The following is a 21,553-nucleotide window of genomic DNA, read 5'->3' on the forward strand; positions in this document are numbered from 1 at the left end:
GTCCTCATGAACTGTACAGTGTCACCAGCTTTGTCACTGTCTCCTAAACCAGCAGCCCCCAACTCCTGTGCATTGGAATCACCTGGGGACATTGGACTACATAGAGTCGGTCCGCTGTACCTCCCGAGAGTCTGATTTACTAGGTCTGGGGAGAAGCTTGGAGATCAGATTGCAAATGCTCCCCAGATACGAGAGCTCCACACGATCACGTTCTATACGTCATCGCGTAACAATCGCATTTAATGGACATATGCTATGGCACCAGGGACGAAACAAGTGTGCCTGCATTTAAAACATTTTATCCTTAAATCTACTTGGCCTCCTAGATATTACCGCCAATTTGTAAATAAGAAAATCGAAGCTCCACGTGGTTAGGCGACATGATCAAACCGGCTTATGTGTTGCAAGCCTGAGAAGTCAGAGTCTTCTGACTTTTTTAAGATTTTTTTTTTTTAAGATTTTATTTATTTATTTGAGTGTGTGTGAGAGAGAATGCGCGTGGGGAAGGGGCAGAGGGAGAAGCAGACTCCCTGCTCAGCATGGAGCCCAATGCAGGGCTCGATCCCAGGACCCTAGGATCCTGACTTGAGCTGAAGGCAGACGCTTAACCGGCTGAACCACCCAGGCACCCCTGGGTCTTCCGACTTCTATGTCTGAGTCCTTTGGTCTATACAACTTGCCAGAACCCACCTTTCTTGGTCCGCTACTGTTGCCTGTTACTGGTGGGCAGTCAACAGACCATGGTGGCATGAACAAATGCCAGGAGGGACCTCCAAGGTCCTTCTTGGCCAAGCACCCCCAAAGTCTGCAACTCGAGGTTGCGAAGAATGGAGGATACTCAACACTTTGAGAATCGCCGTTACACCACACCCACATCAAGACTCCATGGTCAACACCCTCTTGTTTGTGCTGAAAGCACTGCTTAATTAATGCCCCACTAGCCTTCCGCGTGTGGCCTTCAAGGAACTCTCTGCTTACGGTCTGGTTCTGCTCAAACGAAACATTACAGCGATTGCCCATGTGATAACCCAGAAAGCCTAGAGGAGAAAGAAATTAGCCCCTGAGAAGAATTGAAGAGCTAAGGTGCTAGCTATGGATCGTAAAACAGAGCTCACGTCCCAAGTAAACTCCCGCGCGCATCATTGAGAACGCTTTCCACTAAGAATTTCTGTCACTAGACATCTTCCCGGGGCCAAATGCTTTTTGCACAAGATGATCGGGAGTTATCACACAGGATTCGGGTGTTGGCTACAACTAAGAAATTCCACACTTAAATGTGAAACTGTCCGTGAAAATTTTCCCACTTTCCCTTAAATCAGGACTGAAAAAAAAAAAAAAAATCCATCACTACACAGAAGCAAGCTCTTCACTCCTGGCGCTCCGGTGTCCAGAATCCACACGGGACTTCAGGCTGCAGAGACCATTTGGAAAGGCTTGACTGCCACCTCGTGGTCAAAGTGTGCATTACCGTCCAAGGCAAGGGCCCAGGTCACCTGTGCACTGCTCTAAGCCACTTCTTTTATGACAAGAATGCTTCTGACATCTTTTGACATGCCCCAATAAGCTAAAAGAGAAGAAAGGTATTAAAGTGTCTGGCAATCGTCCTTGGTTTGGAATAGGTTATTTTAAACCTAAGGCGATCATACCTGAGTTGATTTGCTTTAAATGCTCCTAGTTTTGAAAAAGCACGTATTTTTCAAATTCTCTCCGTTGACTGTGTTTCAAAGAAAACTATTTTGTAACCACGAGAAAGCGCCTAACTCCAGGAGTGTTTTCTCTATTCTCTATTTCCCCAACTAATTTTTCTCTTCCTCTTCCTTCATTCTTCCCCTTCCTCCTCCTTCCCTCCCCCGCCCTCTCTCCCTTTATTACCTGTAAACTTTCTTGTTTAAATTCCTTCACAAGGAAAGCCCTATATCCAATCTATCTGTTACTTCCTAGCTGTGTACCTTTGAGTGAGTTGCTTAACCTCTCTGCTCTCTGTTTAAACATCTAAAGAATGGTCTTTACATTTTTAAAAGCTTGAGGGGGAACCAACAAATAAGAGGAGACAGAGGTCACAAAGGGTCCACATAGCCTTCAACAATATGAAGTACACAACACACACATCTCCATCCCAGAATCTGTCTCCCAGAGAACACAACCTAAGGGATCCCTCTGCAGTCTGTTCCCAACACAACAGCTAGAGTTATCCTGTTCAAAGTCAGTCAGATCATTACTCCTTTCTGCAGTTCAACAACTCCATTTTATCAGAAACAAAAGACAAGAGTCTTGCCATCTGTATCCCAGTCCCAGAACCTGTCATCCCTTACTCCTCTGCCCCTCCATCACTCCAGCTGCACTGGCTTTTCCTCAAATGTGCCAGGCATGCTCCTGCCTCAGGGCCTTTGCATGTACTGTTTTGTCTCTTGGAATGCTTTTCACCCAGTTATCTGCCGCTGCTTCCTCGGTCGCCTACACCAAATCTTGACTCAAATGTCACCTCATTGAAGACTTCCCTCGACCTCTGCTTAGGTTTACCTGACTCCACCTCACCCCAGGAATCCACATCCCTTGCTCCTGCTTTAGCTTTCTCTCTAGCATGTATCAGCATCTGGCACACAGTATATTTTACTTATTTATATAGTTTTGCATCTGTGTCCTCCACCAGAACGCAAGCTCCATGAGGGCAAGGACGTTTTTCTGTTCTTCCCACGGCTGTATTCCCAGAACCTAAAATAGTAGCTGGTACACAGCAGTCACTCAGCATTTATTGAACAAGCAAGTGAGTAACACGATGGAAGACTATGGATGTGGAACGAGAAGAACTGTGATTTTTAGGGAAGTCGCTTAAACAGCATCTGGTTTTTTTCATGTGAAAAATGAGAACAATACTTCTTATGTCGTTTTTGTAAAAGTTACACACTATACCATGTGTGAAAGCATAATATCACAAACTGCTAAACAAACGTAAGGCATAATTTTTCCTGAAAATGAATTCTTCATCAGTGAGCTACTTAATTTTTCTAACCTAAAGCTACCAGACTGCCAAGGAGTCAGTGTATAACAGTCGGACACAGAAAACCTTGAAAATTGTTCTGGTATTCAAATAAAATATAAAAAGATTTATTCCAAAGTCATACCCAATATGTATAAACAATGAAATGCATCTCAAGACTTAATTTAAAAAAGCACTCTTTACATTTAAATTTTATAACCATTTAAAGATCTTTTTGCTCCCATATACAAAGTCTGATAAAAGTTAATTCCATAAAGTGTCAAATGTACTCATTTATATAAAAAGCATTCTTTCCATAAATGCAAAATATTCAAATATAATAGGTGTATTATGCAACTGTCCGGTTTCTGGAATTCTTGCTAGTCTATAGAATCGCATTTCTACATACTTCTTAAAATGAGGTAAGAATGTAGACGTTGACATTTTTTTCAGACGCTTTTTCCGGATGTTTATACCTCTCTGATGGGAAGTGCAACGCTGCCTTCACACTGCTTTTCAAGGGAAATCTTTCCCCAGGGGCTACTCGCTATTCGGCACTAAGAGTAGCCACACCGCTCATTGAAAACTTCATAGGTTGTCATTCTTTTCACGCAGTTTTAACACCCAAATCAAAGCTATTCCTACAGTGATGCACTACTTTCTTTACAGAGATTTTAATAAATATCCCTAAACTCTAGAAGACTGTTCATAATCCTTTAAAGCAGGGGTCAGCGAACTTGTTCTGTAAAGCTCCAAGTAACAACTATTTGGGGTTTCTCAGGTTACCTCTCTGTTGCATATTCTCTCTCCCTTTTTTTTTTTTTGCAATGCTAAAACGTTTTTTAAAAAAATTCTCAGCTCTGCTAATCCTCTACTTGAAAAAATAGAAGTCATTCATCTCTAAATTAGATTTCTCAAGTGTTAATAACATGTAAACTTCACGTTTCCCGGTAAAGGAAATCCATGGTTTCTGACCCCTGGATTGAGAGTTCATCAACGCTGAGAAATTAATCCCGAAGAGTGGGTCTGCATTTCAGATATCCTTTTTAATCAATGGTACTTTCTCATGGCTTCCTTTTCATTTTGAAATGGATAATTCACGTGTGTCTTTACTTTTTTTTTGGTCTTTATTTTTGATAGAGGAAAAACGCTCTTCGTGTAGCTGATGTGAAGCCTGCCAACTCAAAGGCGAACACGTCCGAGTAAAAGAGGTAGGTGTACACACGCAGGGGTGTGCCGTCACAGGTCCGTGCACACTGGACACGACCCTCTGATACATAAGTTCGACATAAATGCTCTCCAGGGCTAAGAAGGAATTGGCGGAAACCAGCCAGAAGGTATCCAAAGACGCCCTAAGGGATGTTCTAATTTGTTTTTATCACATGTAGTTGTTAAACGTTTTGGGAAAATATGATTTGCATATGAAATCCGTTAGTATAAATGAATGCAGCAGGATGGTTTCTACAAATTCTTGGTGCGTATAACCTGGAGCTGACTTAGAAGACACAGCGGAGAATTCTGTGGGCGTTAGCGTGGACTCTGAGAGGGTAAGAGAGACCTGTTTGTAACACTGTTTGATCTCTAACACGGGGTAGCTCGGTACTGAGAATCACAACACTCTGTGCGTGTGTGTGTGTGTGTGTGTGTGTGTGTTGTATGTTTTCCTTTCCTACCACAAATAGTGTTATGAACAGATTTTGGCAAATAAAAAAGCTGTGAATTTACTCAAATATAACACAAACAAGTTGGAAGCCTCTAGAATTACAATCCCGTGGTAGTCTACAAAAACATTTACAAATTCTAAAGCCAAGAAAGGTGAAAACTTTGGTCGACCTAAGAAGCTTAAGTGCACTTGTGAGCCTAGTACAGCCTTATTTTTGAACTGTAAAGAGTAAAGTTTTCAGTGTAAAAACAGGTATCTTGATAAATAGCTATGACACAAAAATCACAGGAAATAGCTAAAGACTCTAAAACACTTAAGTACTATCCTGAAGGCATGTTTTGGTATAGAAAAGGTAATCTGGGGCTAGGAAATAACAAGGTGTTTTACTGACTTAACTCTGAGTCTCGGTGGTGGAATGTTTAAGCAGACTTTTGCAGACAGATTCAGCACATTTATAGCTCATCATGTTTTTTCTTAAAAGGCCACTTTGGGTGTTGCAATACGTGGTCTGCAGCCTGAAGGACAAGGTACATGAATTCTTCTACATCAAAAGAGTAGTTGGTAAATTTCGGATGTTCCCCCAGAGTTGGGTGGTGGCCCTGCAAAACCAAACCAAAACTTAAATCTGTAAGTCACTGAGGACGTGGTTTTCTGAACAGGAATAACATTATTTTACTTTGGCCAAGGCAACTGTCCCAATAAAACTTTATTTATAAAAACAGGTGGGGGGCCAGATTTGGCCTACTGGTCTATAGTTTGCTGATCCCTCCTTAATAGATCCTCCTAGACCCAAAGTTCCCAAAGTTGTCTTCTCAACATACAGATATGGAGTGACGAATTTCCCTTTTCCCCTCAACTTGCAAATATATAATACAACTCACTGTTCCGGAGAAGAACAATTTATCTTTGGGAGATATCATATTAATATCATAGTAATGGGGAGATATCATATTAATATCATATTAATTTGGGAGATGATATATTAATTAGATACTTTAAACAACTAATTGAAAAGCAAAATGAGGTGAAAAGGCAAAAAAAAAAAAAAAAAAAAAAAACACAAAACAAGGTGAGTTTCATCACTGAACTTTACCTTATCCTGAGGAAAGACTTTGTTCTGCCTTCGCCAAGTGACGTAGTGGACGCCTCTCAGCCTGGCCAGGTCTAAGTAACAGCGCTCGTCTTCACAGTTGTACCTAAGCACGCAAGGGCCCCACACGTGAGCCCTGTGTCCAGGGGTTTTGCCAAATCAACACTTCTCTGGGAAATAACCCACCTCCCACATCCGGGCCCGCAAAAGGGTGTGTAACTAGTACACGAGCTTGATGGAGATTATTTTTTAAATATCCTCATAACTAAGCTACCTTAATTTAAAAAAAACCAAACAGGACATCATCATGAGATGGAGAGAGAAAGCGGAATTGGCTTGCTAAGTGACTGGTGGCCGCTGACTTCACATTTTTAGCTTGAGGTCTGTTTTCTTTCTAGAAGCCTATACGACGTGACTTTCCTGTAATGAGTAAATATCACGCCTGGTGAAGCTCGGAATGACAGTCTGGGCGTGCAGAAAAGCATTATTCGCTGCCTCGATGTAAAACCATCTCCAAACACTTACAGTTCAAATACAGCGGCCCAGTCTGGAAGGAAAAGTAAGTGGGTAAGCCCAGCTCCGTGCATGCCGATGAATATGTCCGTGTTATGAGTGATCTGCAGCTGGTCCAGAAACCCAAGTTCCCTGCGAGCACAGAGAACAACAGAAGACAGATGGGGAGAAGAGAGAAACTGTTAAGACGACTTAGCTCATGACTCATGGTAACAATAATTATACAAGTGTCTTTGCCAATTTAAAGCACATTCCGCTATGGCTTTTGGCCAATTTCAAGCCTCCTCCAGTAATTAATAACTTAATAACTAAATAATTTAACATTGTTTTCTAAGTAAGCTCACATTTTAAAAAAACTTAGATGTATTTATTTATTTTTAAGATGTCATTTTAAAGTAATCGCTACACAATGTGGGGCTCGAACTCATGAACCCGAGATCAACAGCTGCAAGGTCTACCCAGCCAGATGCCCCTAAATGCCTTTATTTTAGAAGGAAACTTTTAGAGCTGTCTTAAATGAAAAACCAGTAACACAGATCAAACAACACTGTAAAAACAGATACAATCAAAGGAAAAAGATTCAAATCTAGGTAGACCCACAGCAAGGCAAAGCTCTGAGCCTGAGGACTGCTGTTTCTTTATGAAACAGGGAAACTAGCAGGCACTAAAAAGATGTTATGATACGCTAGCATTAAACTGAAAACTAGTTCCTTAAGATAATAAAGGAATTTTTTTTAATAAAATAAATTCTCCTTGTGTGATTGGAGTTTATTTAATGCCATCTGGGTACACCTAAAATTAGCTCAGATACCACCAGGGCATTGTCTTGCCTTTGCAACAGACTAATCCACCATTTTATGCACATTAAGACCATAAAAGTGTCCTCCGAATTCAAGACCCTAAAAGATACGCAAACTCTGAACACAAAGTCAACGCCAAAAAAGTCCACTGAAATGAGGCTGGCAAGAAACACTGGAGTAAGTATAGCCCTCTGAATACACATAATGGAATTAGATCTCCCAGGCCCGCTTACCTAAAGGAAAACAAAAATGACCAAGATTATTTGGGATTTAAGAAGAGAATGAGAATTCCCAGCTTCTCCTATTTTTTTTTAAGATTCTATTTATTTATTTATTTATTTATTTATTTATTTATTTATTTATTTATCTGAGAGAGAGAGAGAGAGAGAGAATGAGTAAGCAGTGGGCGGGGAGGGGGGGGTGCAGAGGAAGAGGGACAAGCAGACCCCATGTTGAGTGTAGAGCCCAAGGCAAGGCTCAATCTTACAACCCTGAGATCATGACCTGAGCTGAAATCAAGAGTCAGACACCTAACTGTCTGAGCCACCCAGGGGCGTCCCAGCTCCTCCTTAACTTTAAAGAGCTTCCTCTGGGGGACGCCTGAGGGGCTCAGTTGGTTAAGTGTCTGCCTTCGGCTCAGGTCATGATCCCAGAGTCCTGGGATCAAGCCCTGCACTGGGCTCCTTGCTCAGTGGGGAGTCTGCTTCTCCCTCTCCCGCTCCCCTGCTTGCGCACGCACCCTCTCTCTCTGCCAAATAAATAAATAAAATCTTTTTTCGGTTGTTTTTAAAAAGAGCTTCCTCCTGAAGTACAACACAAACCCCACCCAGGGAAAGGAAGACAGGGGGCACCATGTGCGTGTCTCACAAGAGGTGCACGTGCCTTGGTTTCTCCAGGAACGCCAACTGACGCTGGGGGAAGGATGAGTATGTGCCCAGATGGACAGAACCCTGGAGTCGGAGGATAAGGAGGAAAGCTCCATCGACTGTAATAGTAACGTTTCCCTCAGATGGGCAAGGTCTGAATTTATTGGGACTCCTCCTTCATCTGAAAAAAACCTATACATCCTAAAAGCCAGTCAACGCCAGATGTCTGAGGTGCCCTCCCCAGTTCTGTCAGCCTGACCTCGGGCCCTCTTCTTCCTCCATGTCTTCCTGTGGCAATGATGGTAGCCACCATTGCACAGTGTAATCCGTAAGACAGGAATAGTTTCGCCAACCTCATAAGACTGTAAGAAGAGTGAGATGAGATAAAGCATAAGAGTAAGTCCCAACAAATGGTAGCTGTTCTTACGACTGCTATTTCTATTTGTATTCCGGGTCTGTGGTCCTCAAGCCCAGAGCCAAGCCATCCTCCATAACTGGATTCCTACTTCAAAGCCTGTGACTGGCTGGCAGGTACACGATAAAGATTTATTGTATAAATGCATGGATATATGACAAATAAGGTGCGGAACTCCCCTGCTTACTGTTGTTTTTTTTGGTTTTGGTTTTGGTTTTTAAGTAGGCTCCATAGCCAGTGTGGGGCTCGAACTCACAACCCTGAGATCTAGAGTCACACAGTCTGCTGACTAAGCCAGCCAGACGCCCTTCTTACTGGTAAGTTCTAACCTATCAGTAAAAGATAGCCATACGCTGGAATATGGATACTTTTTCTTTTGTAATATAGAAACAGTTCATAGTGTTAAATTTGGGAAACAAGACAATGATTGTAGGTGGGCAAGCGGAGGACAGAAAAGTTTTCGCCTTTCCTTTTGAGCTCTTTTTCTACACCGCATGACTTTTTCAACCAGGCACTATTTTACAGCATTGTTGTTTTTACATCCACAGGGCTTACCTAGACAGTAAATGTTAGGCATATTCTGTCTTTCTAAGCCTTTTGCTTGTGCTGGAGCTTTAAAAGAAACACAAATACTTTGTAGTATTTTTAGAAACCTCATATTACTCTGTGACTCTCAAATTATTCCCATAGAACTAATTTTAGGACAGGAACTGAGACCCAGCAGCTAGCAGGACAAATTATGCCAGGAACATTTTTATATTTTTTTAAAATTCAGAATTAGTTGCCAAATTTTTTTTTATAGATTTATTTATTTTTGAGCGCGCGAGAGAGACAGCATGAGCACTGGGGGAGGGACAGAGGAAGAGGGGAGAGAGAATCCCAAGCAGACTCTCCGCGGAGTGCAGAGCCTGATGTGGGCTCGATCTCAGGACCCTGAGATCACGACCGGAGCTGAAACCAAGTGTCAGATGCTTAATTGACTGTGCCACCCTAGGCACCCCTATTTTTTGGGGGGGGCAACTTTTAAAAATGCAGAAATTTCAACTGAAAATGTGGATTCAAAAAAAGAAATCTGGATGCACCACTTCTCTTGAACGATGAGATGGTGTCAAAACATCAGACCCCACACAGCGGAAGAGCAACTGCCCCTGTGCGCCCAGGGTCCTCACCTGCTCACTTCACTCACGGAGGCATCTGCCTGTCCCTCCCCGGGCTATCGGCGCCAACAGCTACCGTTAGAAAAGTCCTTTTGATCCCCCACTAACTTATCCACAAGCCAAAGATGACAGCGTCTGCCCAAGAGTGCGAGATTACTTACTTATATTTGTAATCGACAATCTGAACCTCAAGCGTAGATACTGTTTTCAGTGCGTTTACCAGCTAGGGGGGAAAAAAAACATTTAGAATGTCTTTTCCTTCCTTCTCTTCTGTTTTACTTTCCTTTGAGTCCTAAAATTTCTTATTTTCCTACATAATATTTTTCAGATATTCCGTAACACTCAGGTCTACTGTCGTAACCTTTAACTGAGTTCAAATGCAGACTCTACCCCTTGGTCAGATGCACTCCCTAAAATCCCACCGCCTTGGGTCGTCATGAAGGCTGAGAGCAGGAAACTCATGGGAGCGAAGTGCTCGACACAGAGAGACCATTACGTGTTTGCTGGAGAACTACTTGCTGGTTATTCCCTTGATTTTTCAACGTAGATTTGCTGGGCACCTACCTTGTTCCAGGCTTTATGTTTAGAGTTTTCTCCCTATCCCTTATCTCATGTCAGACAAACTACTTGTGCTTTCGGCCTTAACCTCTGAAATCATTACATTTTTGGCAGAAAAATGTTCTCAATATTTCTACACAGAAAAACAGTTATTCTTTTGGCAAACAGAAAGTAACAAAGCGCAATTAACCTTAGTATCAGAAATACAGCCACAGTTCTCTATGTCCCTCACAATTAGCCGTATTAACACAACACTGTGGGTCACTGCTATTCAGAAATTTTTCCTTTTGTATCCTGTTGCCTGTGGTGTGCACTATACAACAGCAATGGGAGCAAAGGTATCACCTGAATTGTGCTGGCAATGCTCAGTGCTTTAGGTGTTAGTCACTTAATCCTCATAAGAGTCTCATACCAAGTAAATATTATTATTACACCTACTTTTTTTTCTTAAGATTTTAAGTAATCTCTATACTCAATGTGGGGCTTGAACTCACAACCCCAAGATCAAGAGTCACATGCTCCTCAGACTGAGCCAGCCTCAGGCACCCGCATATACCTACCTTTTTAAAAAACAGTTTATTTATTTATTTACTTGAGAGAGGGAGAGGGCCACACGTGTGAGCAAGGGGAGGGGCAGAGAATCTCAAGCAGACTTTGCGCTGAGAATGGGGAGCCCTACGTGGGGCTCGATCTCATGACCCTGATCATGACCTGGGCTGAAACTAAGAGTCAGATGCTTAACCAGTTAACCAAATGAACCACCCAGGCACTCCCCTCCCATATGCCTATTTTTTTAAAATTTTATTTATTTATTTGGCAGACAGAGAGACAGCCAGCGAGAGAGGGAACACAAGCACGGGGAGTGGGAGAGGAAGAAGCAGGCTCCCAGTGGAGGAGCCTGATGTGGGGCTCGATCCCAGGACGCCAGGATCCCGCCCTGAGCCAAAGGCAGACGCTTAATGACTGAGCCACCCAGGCGCCCCCCCATATGCCTATTTTTAAATGATACAACGGAGGCTTAGAGATGTTAAGGAACTTTCCCAGGGTCTCGCAGCTAGCAAAGGGCAGAGCCAAAATTAAATCTAGGTCCTCTGACCCCAGAACCTGTGTTTTTAGGCAGTGCCCCGGAAAAAGCAACAGGCAGGGACTTACATCCAATCGCCTCCTCTGTTACACATATACACACAGTTACAGAATGGAAGTTTCTCTCTCTAGACAGCCCCTGAACTCCCCTGAATATACTGTTTATGTCAGGGAGTTGAAGGAGTGAGAATACATTAGAATTCTGTTTTCCAGGAGTGAATTAATCTCAGGGCATGAGCCCTGGTCTTGCAATGAGATGGAAACACACAAAACGAATCTCTTGTTTCAGAGGGTCCTCAAGCAAACAGGCTTTTTGCTTTTTTTTTTTTTTTTTTACAATTAGTAGTCACACTGTGGAGGTGGCCACAGCCCTCTGACATGATTATCCAACCCTGAGGTTGGGCAGGATTGCAGGAACTATCATTTAATGAGCGCATCTGGGTTTTTTTTTTTTTTTAAGATTTTATTTATTCATTTGAGAGAGAGAGCGCGCGCACGCGCGCTCAAAAGCAGGGGCAGGGACAAAGGGAGAGAGAGAAGCCAACTCCCCACTGAGCAGGGAGCCCAACATGGGGCTCGATCCCAGGACCCTGAGATCATGACCTGAGTCCAAGGCAGATGCTTAACTGACTGAGCCACCCAGGCAGCCCTGGCCTTTATTCTCTATTCATGAAACAAGGTAGAGTCAAAGGTGTTTTCTTCTCTGCTCGGTAGCTGCCTGTTCAAGGGACGCCAATCACTGGGAGAAAAGCCGCCAGGGGGCGCTCTTTAGCTCAGAGTTCAGATCCGAACTGCCGAATCTCACCTGGGGGCAACCTCATTTGCACAATCTGTGGGACCCCACGTGAACATGTCAATAGTTCTGCGCACCCAGTGGCGCTACCCCTTTGTGCTGGACCGCTTGCCAGGGCTGGACGCTGCTCCCTGGCCAGCCTTCCTGGCGGACGGGGAGCCAAGGTGGTCACCTCCTCACACATTTATTTGTGTTGGAGCAGTAGAGCTCTCTGGTTAAGAAGCGGCCTCAGACGCCGACGACCTCGGCTCACCCCGCAATATTCTGCTCACTAGCTGGGTGACCTTAAGCATGTTTTTCAATCTCTAAGCCTCCGTGTTCTTGTCTAAAACAGAGTAATAATAAAATCCGTACCTCATGGGTTTGCTGGAAGCGTTGGAGAACACGCATGGGGAGCGTACAGTAATGTGCTTGGCCCATAATTAGCACTGGATCTGTGTTAAGTCCACCAATATACACTAGTGGTCTGCCTGTCCGTGAGGCTTCCCATCCGTCTACCCCAGCACCGCATCACTGGATACATTTTTATTTCCAGGTCTTTAACACACACAAACACACACACACACACACACACACACACACACACACACACACACCTCATTCCTTCCACCCATGGCTTCCAATCAATGTCTCGTTGCACCATATGTTCATGTCCTCCATAATCCATATGGATCTCAAGACACTAATTACATCATTTTGATCAGCCTGTTAGGCATCCAAATTAATCTGTGTAAAACGTTTTACCCATCCAAACCTGCCTCCAGTCCCCTCCTGCTAAGCTTCTCCCATCTCAGTTCCACTGACCTGCTCAAGCTAAAGGCCCGGGAGTTCACCTCCGATTCTCAGTGACTTTCGTGGCCTGACCTAATGTGTATCTGTATATTCGGACAGGGAGTGTCCGAGACTCAGCCTCCGAGACCGATCTTGAATCCACTTACTTTGTCATCTCTGCTGTCCTCACCCTCATCCAAACTCTTCCCGGGGCCACAGTGACAGCTCTGAATGAATCCCCCCGCTCCTACTCTTGCAGCCAGAGTGGTTTACAAATAAATAAATAAGCCGGTTCATGTCTCTGCCTGTGTATTTGTTCTCGACGAGCTGCCACAGCAAATTACCAGAGTCCACAGCTCACAAGAACACAACTGGCCCTCTCCCTGTTCTGCAGGACAGCAGGCCAACAGTGAGACAGACAGCTGTCCGCAGGGCTGTGCTCCTCCTGGGGGCTCCAGGGGAGAACCCATTTCCAGCTTCTAGAAGCCATCGCATTCCTTGGCTCGGGGCCCGACCTCCACCTTCAAAGCCAGGAATGCAGCTTCTCTCTGGCCCTGCTTCTACCCTCATGTCTCCTTCCTGGATTCTGTCTTCCTCTTCCACCTTCCAGGAGGTGTTGAACGGAAATCCGGTCAGTGAGAAGAATCCAGCTAAGCAAAGAGCTTTCCAGGCAGAGGCAAAAGTTCTCTGGTGGAGACCGTTGAGAGCCCACTGATTCCATCAGGCCCTCCTGGGTCATCCAGGTTAATCTGTTTTCAGGCCCTCTTAATTTCAGCTGCAAGCTTAGCGTGCCTTTGCCACGTAACCTAACCAGTCATGGGTTCCAGGGATTACAACGTGGACTTTTTTTGGTGGCGGCCCATGATTCTGCCTACCACACCCTGCTGAAAACTTCACAGTGGCTTCCCTCCCACCAGAATAAAACCCGCCTGTCTCATGGCCTATGAGGCTGGTAAGATAGGGGACCTCCTCACACCCTGCCTGACTTCTCTGACGTCTTGTGGGGTCACCCTCACCTCTCCCACTGTGCCAAAGTCACGCTGGTGACCTCTCCATTCCTGAAGCACCCAAAGCTCCGGACACCACAGGCCATTTGCCTCTGCCTGGGAGACTCTCTCTTTGGCTCGCTTCTTACTGATCAGGTCTCTGCCCAACAGCACCTCTTTATTTATTTTATTTTATTTTATTTTTTTTAAAGATTTTATTTATTTGACAGAGACACAGCGAGAGAGGGAACAAAAGCAGGGGGAGTGGGAGAGGGAGAAGCAGGCTTCCCGCTGAGTGGGGAGTCCGATGCGGGGCTCGATCCCAGGACCCTGGGATCACGACCTGAGCCAAAGGCAGATGCCTAGCGACTGAGCCACCCAGGTGCCCCAAAAGCACCTCTTTAAACACCTCACCTGAATGCTCCCCTCTTCCTCCTGCACCTCCTGCCCAGCCATCACCTTATTTTACTCCCTTTGCAGCATTTGCCCACTATCTGAAATCACCTTACTTAGGGACTTGTTTACTTATTCCTTGTCCGTCCCACCTTGAGAGCATAAGATCCACGAGGACAGGGGCCTTACCTGTCTTGTCCTCTACTGTAGCGCCAGGGCCTAGAATACGGCCCAGGATATAGCAGGTGTCAACGCGATGCTGTGCAATCAATCAGACTACTGGGAGAACATCTTCCAGCCATGCTGTTGTGGGCAGGGGCCTTACAGGGTGATCGTATTTAAGTATAATGTATGAGTTGATACTATCGAAATGAATTAGAGAACCTAAGAGGTGAATAGTTTCTGGGGCGCCTGGGTGGCTCAGTCATTAAGCGTCTGCCTTTGGCTCAGGGCGTGATCCCGGCATTCTGGGATCGAGCCCCACATCAGGCTCCCCGGCTAGGAGCCTGCTTCTTCCTCTCCCACTCCCCCTGCTTGTGTTCCCTCTCTCGCTGGCTGTCTCTCTCTGTCAAATAAATAAATAAAATCTTAAAAAAAAAAAGAGGTGAATAGTTTCTAAGACACAGTCATGAAAAGACTGGAGACTCTTCCAACTTAGCCCCCGGATGCCACCATATCACCGTGCTCCATCAATCACCTCTCAAGAGCTACTTTTGCATTTCTGCTGCTAGTCTGTCCAGAAGCCGAATGTTTGGCAATCTATGGCAGTAAAGGCAGGAATCAGAGAGAGTTTCTGCTTCAGTTTCCCCTCTGAGTGGAGGCAGATGCACGTTTCCAGAGAGGCAAAGCTAGTCTGGGCAACGGGTGGTTTGCTGACTCCCGGGAGAAGTCCAATAAATGAACTGGGCATAGCCATCAAACTTTTCTAAAAGCTAATAATTTCAAATCAAAGCATTTAATGCAATGTGAAAAAAAATTAAGCACATCAGTCACAGGAAGTTAAATTCAATATGATGATATTAAAAATGCATACCAAAAACTAACCTCATTTTGGTTTAGTATTTTCCGGTACTCTGTGCTCCGTGCAAGGATGGTGACTCGGATTTTTCCATCCTGCAATCAAAAGAAAAAGGCAAAATCATGCTGTAGATGCCTGCACAGATGAGTGAGTGCTAGAACCTAAAATGTGGTTTTCACGAAGAGATGAAACTCAATCAGGATACAGTTAGGGAACGATGATGTTTTTAGCCTGATTCCTTCAGTGTTCTCTCAGGAAACAAAAATGCATCCACTTTAGCCACAGAAGGCAAAACCTGTTTATTACACTTCTGTTTGGTTGGCTGGGTGGAATTTTTGGCAGGGGTTTGTGGGTTAGGTGGGGATTTGGGGGAGAGCCAGGTGACATGGGGCAAGACGGGGAAAAGGAAAAGGAGAAAAAAAACGCACATACTTCCACTGTCCCTTTATTGGTCACAGGGTTGGTGACATCTATTTCTGGATCACTTCAGGTGAGAAACTGTTAACCCAGAAAACACTGTCTTCTGATTCTTCCGTAAAGGTGGCACTCATTTTTATTTCGGGTGAACAGCCAGGCCCAGGTGAGAAGCCACAAGGTAGCCCTTACCTTCGGTCCTTCCTGGGTGACATTCAGTCTGTGTAGCACATGCTGAGAAAATGCCCTGAATAATCCCGTGTTTTGACAGCCGGATATCTGCCATGAAAACAACAGTTGATATTACAGTGAATAATCGCGCATTACTACTGAAGATGTCCTCAAGTTATATATAAATGTTATCTTAACACCTATCAAGATTAGGGACGCCTGGATAGCTCAGTTGGTTAAGGGGCCAACTCTTGATTTCAGGTCAGGTCATGATCTCGCAGTCCTGGGATCAAACCCTGAGTCCAGCTCCACGTTCAGTGGGGAGTCTGCCTGAGGGTTCTCTTTCTCTTTCCCTTTGCCCCTCCCCCCCGCAGGCGCTCTCACTCTCTCTCTCTCTCTCTCTCTCTCTCCCTCTGTCTAAAATAAATAAATAAATCTTTAAAAAAAACCTATCAAGAAAAAATGTATAAATATGAATACGAACAACAGATACGCTTACCAAAGGGGTATTATAGAAGAGCCCATATCGCATCCGGGGGAGTAAGGAAAAAACAGCTTCTTTAAAACATACCTAAGGATGAAGGTATTGTACAAGGTAAGAGAACACAATTTATACCACATCAAAACAGCATTTATAATTACAGAAAATAAATTTTAACTAATCCCTTTTTTACACTGAAATGTTTCGAATAGCAAACTATTTCACTCAAGCGAAATTCGTAATTTTGGAAAATCTAAAGGAAAAAGTTTTTGAATGCTACAGGGTTAATAATTAAGAATGACTCAAGGTTATAAAAAAAAGAAACTCCAAAGTCAGAAATCAATGGTAATAGCTAATAGAAACTCATATTAAATATTTATTTGATGAGTGAGTCATCTGCAATGACTGTTATTTACAGACATTAAAGGAAAGTTTCCAGTACCCTCTTGGAATCGTAAGTTTTCAAATGTATAACATCATAATCAGTAAACGCTTTCCAGGTGTCCAAGAACAGGTCACCATATCCGTAGGAGCTCTGAAAGTGGAAACCAAAGAGGTTAGGGCATCGTGTCTTTTCAAAAGCGCAACAAAACATCTGAATCCGCTTGTCCATGTTAAGAACTAACGATCTTAAGCTCAAAAAATTCACGGAAGAAAAACGGATTTTCAACTTAGGCCTGAGCAAGGACCTAATATGATGCAATGTCGTCAGAAATAATCACCACAATTATAATCTTAGTCTGTTAAAAACATTTTGTTTGTCTACCCTATGCTCATATCTCTGAACGATAGTTGGTGGGGTTTCTTTCCCTGTGACTCTTCCATCAATATCACACACATACAACATATACAGACACCACTATTTTACACACTTGGATATTCTCCGTGAGCAAAAATTATCAGGGTAAATGGAATATGCTTTTGAAAAGAAATTTCAAAGTAAGAAAATGCCTGGAAAGTCCTAACACTAAAATATGGTAAACATTATCCTATGAAATGATCTCCCCATTGACTGAAGACTAATATGTGATAACTCTCCATTAACATTAATAATAATTAGGGGCGCCTGGGTGGCACAGCGGTTAAGCGTCTGCCTTCGGCTCAGGGCGTGATCCCAGCGTTCTGGGACCAAGCCCCACGCCAGGCTCTCCTGCTATGAGCCTGCTTCTTCCTCTCCCACTCCCCCTGCTTGTGTTCCCTCTCTTGCTGTCTGTCTCTGTCTCTGTCGAATAAATAAATAAAATATTTTTTAAAAAAACATTAATAATTATTATTATAGCATCTTGCATATTTCCTATATTGCTAGCACTTAAAATTAACACCCCACAAACTTAATGAGCTAGGTGATATCATTATCCCCTTTTAGAGACGAGGAAACTGAGATACAAATGTAAGTACTTTGCATAAAGGGTCGTGCTGGTGTGTTTGCAGGGCTGAGATTAAATCCAGTCTGTTTGCTTCCAGACTCCAAGCTCCTAATCTCTGTACAGCAGTTTGCCTCATACCAGGAAGTAGTTCTTTCTAGTACATTTACTGAATGCATTTCATTTTTGAAAAGTAGAAATTAATTACGTGTTCCATCAGCTAAAGGAAAGAGATTGACTTATTTAAAAATGGTATCACTTAGATTGAAAAATTCAGCCAAAAGAAATAGGAACTATGTACTGTAGGATGACATTCAAGGTCTACAATTGGTTATCCACTATGTTCGTGTCTTTTTATCATTATAGCATTCTTTTTTTCAGATTTTGAGATTTTTATGTTGCACATATTAGAGTTATTTCAAAGTTATTGAGAACTGTTAGATGTAGTGATGAAAAAAAATTTTCCCCCTTCGATGTTTCCCCAGTGCCATTCTAATAAAGGCCCTTCTCAACACCATCGAAAATGAAATGTCCCTATTCTGGCTCAATAATAAATAAAGGGCAATTAAAAGAAGTGATTCTAGACAGTTTCTTGAGATAAAATACTTCAGATAAAATAAGATACCTTTGAAAGGAAAATTTAATAATAAAATACAGCAATCCTGACTGATCCCTTTCCAGGGAAATCATGTATTACTCAGTAACAACCACCTCCAGAAGCTTCTTATCCACGTCCCTCAATTTCAAATTATCTGCCACAGGGGAAGGAGGACCTTCTTTCTAGTCTCACGCTGAAGAATATTTGGATATTCTTAGAGATGACATAAAACTTCCTCCTGTGTCTGTCTCCAACTTAAACATACTCCTAACCTATGACTTAGAAATTCTACCTCTAGGAATGCGTCCTACAGAAATGCTGGGACGAGGGTATAGACACATGTCTATGGAAAGGACGTTCACTGCATTTCCAGAAATAGCACAAAAATGGAAACAAACAAAACGAGACTGGGGTGGGGCCAGCAGATCATGCACCCACTGGGGCACGCATGAATATGCGAACATCTCTACATTCACCAAACTGAGTACCATGTAACCACGAAGAAAAACAGTAACCCCAAATGTACCCACCTGGAAAGGTGCCCCTGATATAATATTAAGTTAGCAAATACGAGAGAGCATATTTTCTGTAAGGATACAATAGAAACACACCCTTACACAAATTTTATTATATCCTTGTACAAATCCTTACATACATTTTGGATAAGGATATATTTATATTTGCTGAAGTAAAGTCTTGAACTGTAGTTAGCCACTTTTGAGGGAAATGAAGTTGGAGATGAGGAAGAAGGAAAGGAGGCATTTTTTTTCTTTTTTTTCCCCACACCCCCATGACTTATTTATTTTATAATTGGAAGTTTGTACTTCTTGATCCCTTTCATCCATTTTGCCCACCTTCCAACTTCCTTCCCTCCAGGGACAGGAGACTTGACTTTTCTTTTCTTTTCTTTTCTTTTCTTTTCTTTTCTTTTCTTAAAGATTTTATTCATTTATTTGACAGACATAGAGACAGCCAGCGAGAGAGGGAACACAAGCAGGGGGAGTGGGAGAGGAAGAAGCAGGCTCATAGCGGAGGAGCCTGACGTGGGGCTCAATCCCACAACGCCGGGATCACGCCCTGAGCCGAAGGCAGACGCTTAACCACTGTGCCACCCAGGCGCCCCTTCTTTTTTTTTTTTTTTTAAGATTTTATTTATTTGAGAGAGAAAGAAAGTATGAGCGGGGGGCAAGGGGCAGAGGGAGAGGGAGAAGCAGACTCCCCACCGAGCAGGGAGACTGACGTGGGGCTCGATCCCAGGACCCCGGGATCAGGACCGGAACCGAAGGCAGATGCTTCACCGACTGATGCACCCAGTGCCCTGACAGGAGACTTTTCTTAACCTCACATACTTCTGTGTTGTTTGAACTCATTATAAACAGGTATTACTTGCATAATTAAAAGTAATCAGAATGGAGCTATGCTACTACTCAGCACAGGAAAATGGGGGAAGCCTGCAGAAAGTCCCCTTTAATTCATTCTGCTTAGTAACAGCAGCCCTGCGGTGGTCAGAAACGCACCTGCAGGAGGGTCCCTCCGTGCATCTCTGGAGGCGGGGGTGCCCATCTCACCAAGGAAGCCATGTGCCTGAGGAGTGGCCAAACTGCTTAGGCTGGAGAGGATGCCAGGGAAGCTTCCTAGACGGGACAGTTCATAAAATGTCACTAAGATGTGACCAGCGGCCACAGCCACCTGCTGCCCTTCTCCCAACTGCTCAGCCCCAGCTTGGAGGCTCCACCACTCACTGTGGGAAGTTTGCGTCACCGTCTTCCTGGGGGCTGCAGGGGGCTTCATCCAAGGCTTTACCAGCAAAAGAAAAAGGTGAGTGTCCATATAACACCTTAACGCTGTGCTCATCCAACCCACAGTGTCCTCTGGGCCTCAATTCTGGAGCAACCTGGCAGACGGACTTGTCCAGAGAACCTGACTGAGCAACTAGTAAAGACCTCCCTGACCGGGACGCCTGGGTGGCTCAGTCGGTGAAGCGTCTGCCTTCGGCTCAGGTCATGATCCCAGGGTCCTGGGATGGAGCCCCGTGTCGGGCTCCCTGCTCAGCAGGGAGTCTGCTTCTCCCTCTGCCTGCTGCTCCCCCTGCTTGTGCTCGCTCTCTCTCTGACAAGTAAATAAATAAAATCTTTAAAAATAAAATAAATTAAAGACCTCTCTGACCAAGTATGCAGGTTTAAAGTGTATGCACACAAAGAACAAAGGAGGGAGGTCATAGCAGGGTGGCCAACCCACTAGGCTATATTTATCCTGCCCATGCCTGCCTATCATGGCCAGAACACCCTCACATCATGTATCCAGTGAACTGAGTAACCTGGGACTTCATGGTAGCCATGAACCCTATCTATGCCCTCTGAGCAGGTGCAGAGAAGGGGAAGGTTGTAAAGTTGTCTCAGTTCAACTTAGTCCGCTTGAGGAAGAATGGAAAAACATGCAACAAGATATAAGGAAGCTTCTAGAAGTGTCTAGAAAACTTCCCATCAGCGTAATAGGATCTGAAGAGAACTAGAGGGAGGAGACAGAGCACTGTGGTTTCAGGGCACAGGACTGGGGTCTGACTGCCTGACCTGGAGCCCCGACTCCACCCCTCCCTGGCTGCCCTCTCTTAGAACACCCGCCGGAGGCTCAGAGCCTCAGCTTCCTCATCTGTAAAACAAGCTAATAAAAAACCTACTTCATGGAGGCTTGTAAGCATTAAATGAGATAACACGGGGTGTAATTTTTTTTAAAAAGGCACAATAACCCTGAGTTAATCATTCAGAGCTCCTGACAGCTAGTGACTGTGGCCTAGAAGCACTTGTACAGAGAGAAGAGGAGAAAGGGACTGTTGTGCCCTTTGTTCACAGAAACATGTTCAAGAACGGAATCTGCACTGGTCGCCAAACCGGCTCATGAGAGGGTAATGGAAATCCTTGCAAAGAAGAAAGTCAAGAGAGTGTTAACATGTCATAAACCAGTTTCCTCAGACTTCAGGTCTATGGAGCAGTGATAAGGAAAACCTTTCCACGCAGCCTTACTATGAGCCTCCTATCTGTGAAAAAAAGACATTCATGAAACCATTTCGCCTTCTGCACGAGAACGTGACCTTCAGCGAACTGGCTGGCTCTGCTCCCTGGAAATGAAGATGACACGCATCAACTGTGTTTTTAGGTAACAATGCGTGTGATTTAAAAAGAGGCTTGATGGGTATGTTGCATCTGGACTGGGAAACGGTGCGGCGACTCTCGGAACTGGCCGTCTCTTACGGGAATCCTGGGGACTCCGCCAGAGCGGCTGGTGCAGGAGACACTGGCCTTTGTGGGACATGAGGTGTCGGTACCTGCCCTACAGGGATCCCGGCTCCTCACCCCTGAGCTGTGCTGTTCAGGCTTCTAGAAGGACTGCCCCTGGGAAGAAATGTCTGAAACCGCCCTGCCAGCAAGCTGTGGTCCCCGGGCAG

General features: G+C 44.2%; 1 protein-coding gene across 5 annotated transcripts in view; it reads right to left on the reverse strand.

Moving 5' to 3' along the window:
* Window positions 1-3,078: 3,078 nt before the first annotated feature.
* The window catches only part of EOGT (EGF domain specific O-linked N-acetylglucosamine transferase), a 34,060-nt gene continuing 15,585 nt past the window's right edge, over window positions 3,079-21,553 (reverse strand). For all 5 annotated transcript variants that reach the window (XM_048227070.2, XM_026501205.4, XM_044385003.3 and 2 more), the window contains 8 exons: window positions 16,592-16,684; window positions 16,168-16,239; window positions 15,690-15,776; window positions 15,110-15,178; window positions 9,643-9,704; window positions 6,256-6,375; window positions 5,734-5,836; window positions 3,079-5,239 (listed from right to left, as the gene is read on the reverse strand). In XM_048227070.2, the coding sequence (XP_048083027.1) occupies window positions 5,093-5,239; window positions 5,734-5,836; window positions 6,256-6,375; window positions 9,643-9,704; window positions 15,110-15,178; window positions 15,690-15,776; window positions 16,168-16,239; window positions 16,592-16,684 (753 nt within the window). In that variant the 3' untranslated portion in view covers window positions 3,079-5,092. The remainder of the gene's footprint in view (window positions 5,240-5,733; window positions 5,837-6,255; window positions 6,376-9,642; window positions 9,705-15,109; window positions 15,179-15,689; window positions 15,777-16,167; window positions 16,240-16,591; window positions 16,685-21,553) is intronic.

The sequence above is a fragment of the Ursus arctos genome, unplaced genomic scaffold (assembly GCF_023065955.2).
Source record: "Ursus arctos isolate Adak ecotype North America unplaced genomic scaffold, UrsArc2.0 scaffold_14, whole genome shotgun sequence".
In the NCBI taxonomy this organism is placed as follows: Eukaryota; Metazoa; Chordata; class Mammalia; order Carnivora; family Ursidae; genus Ursus; species Ursus arctos.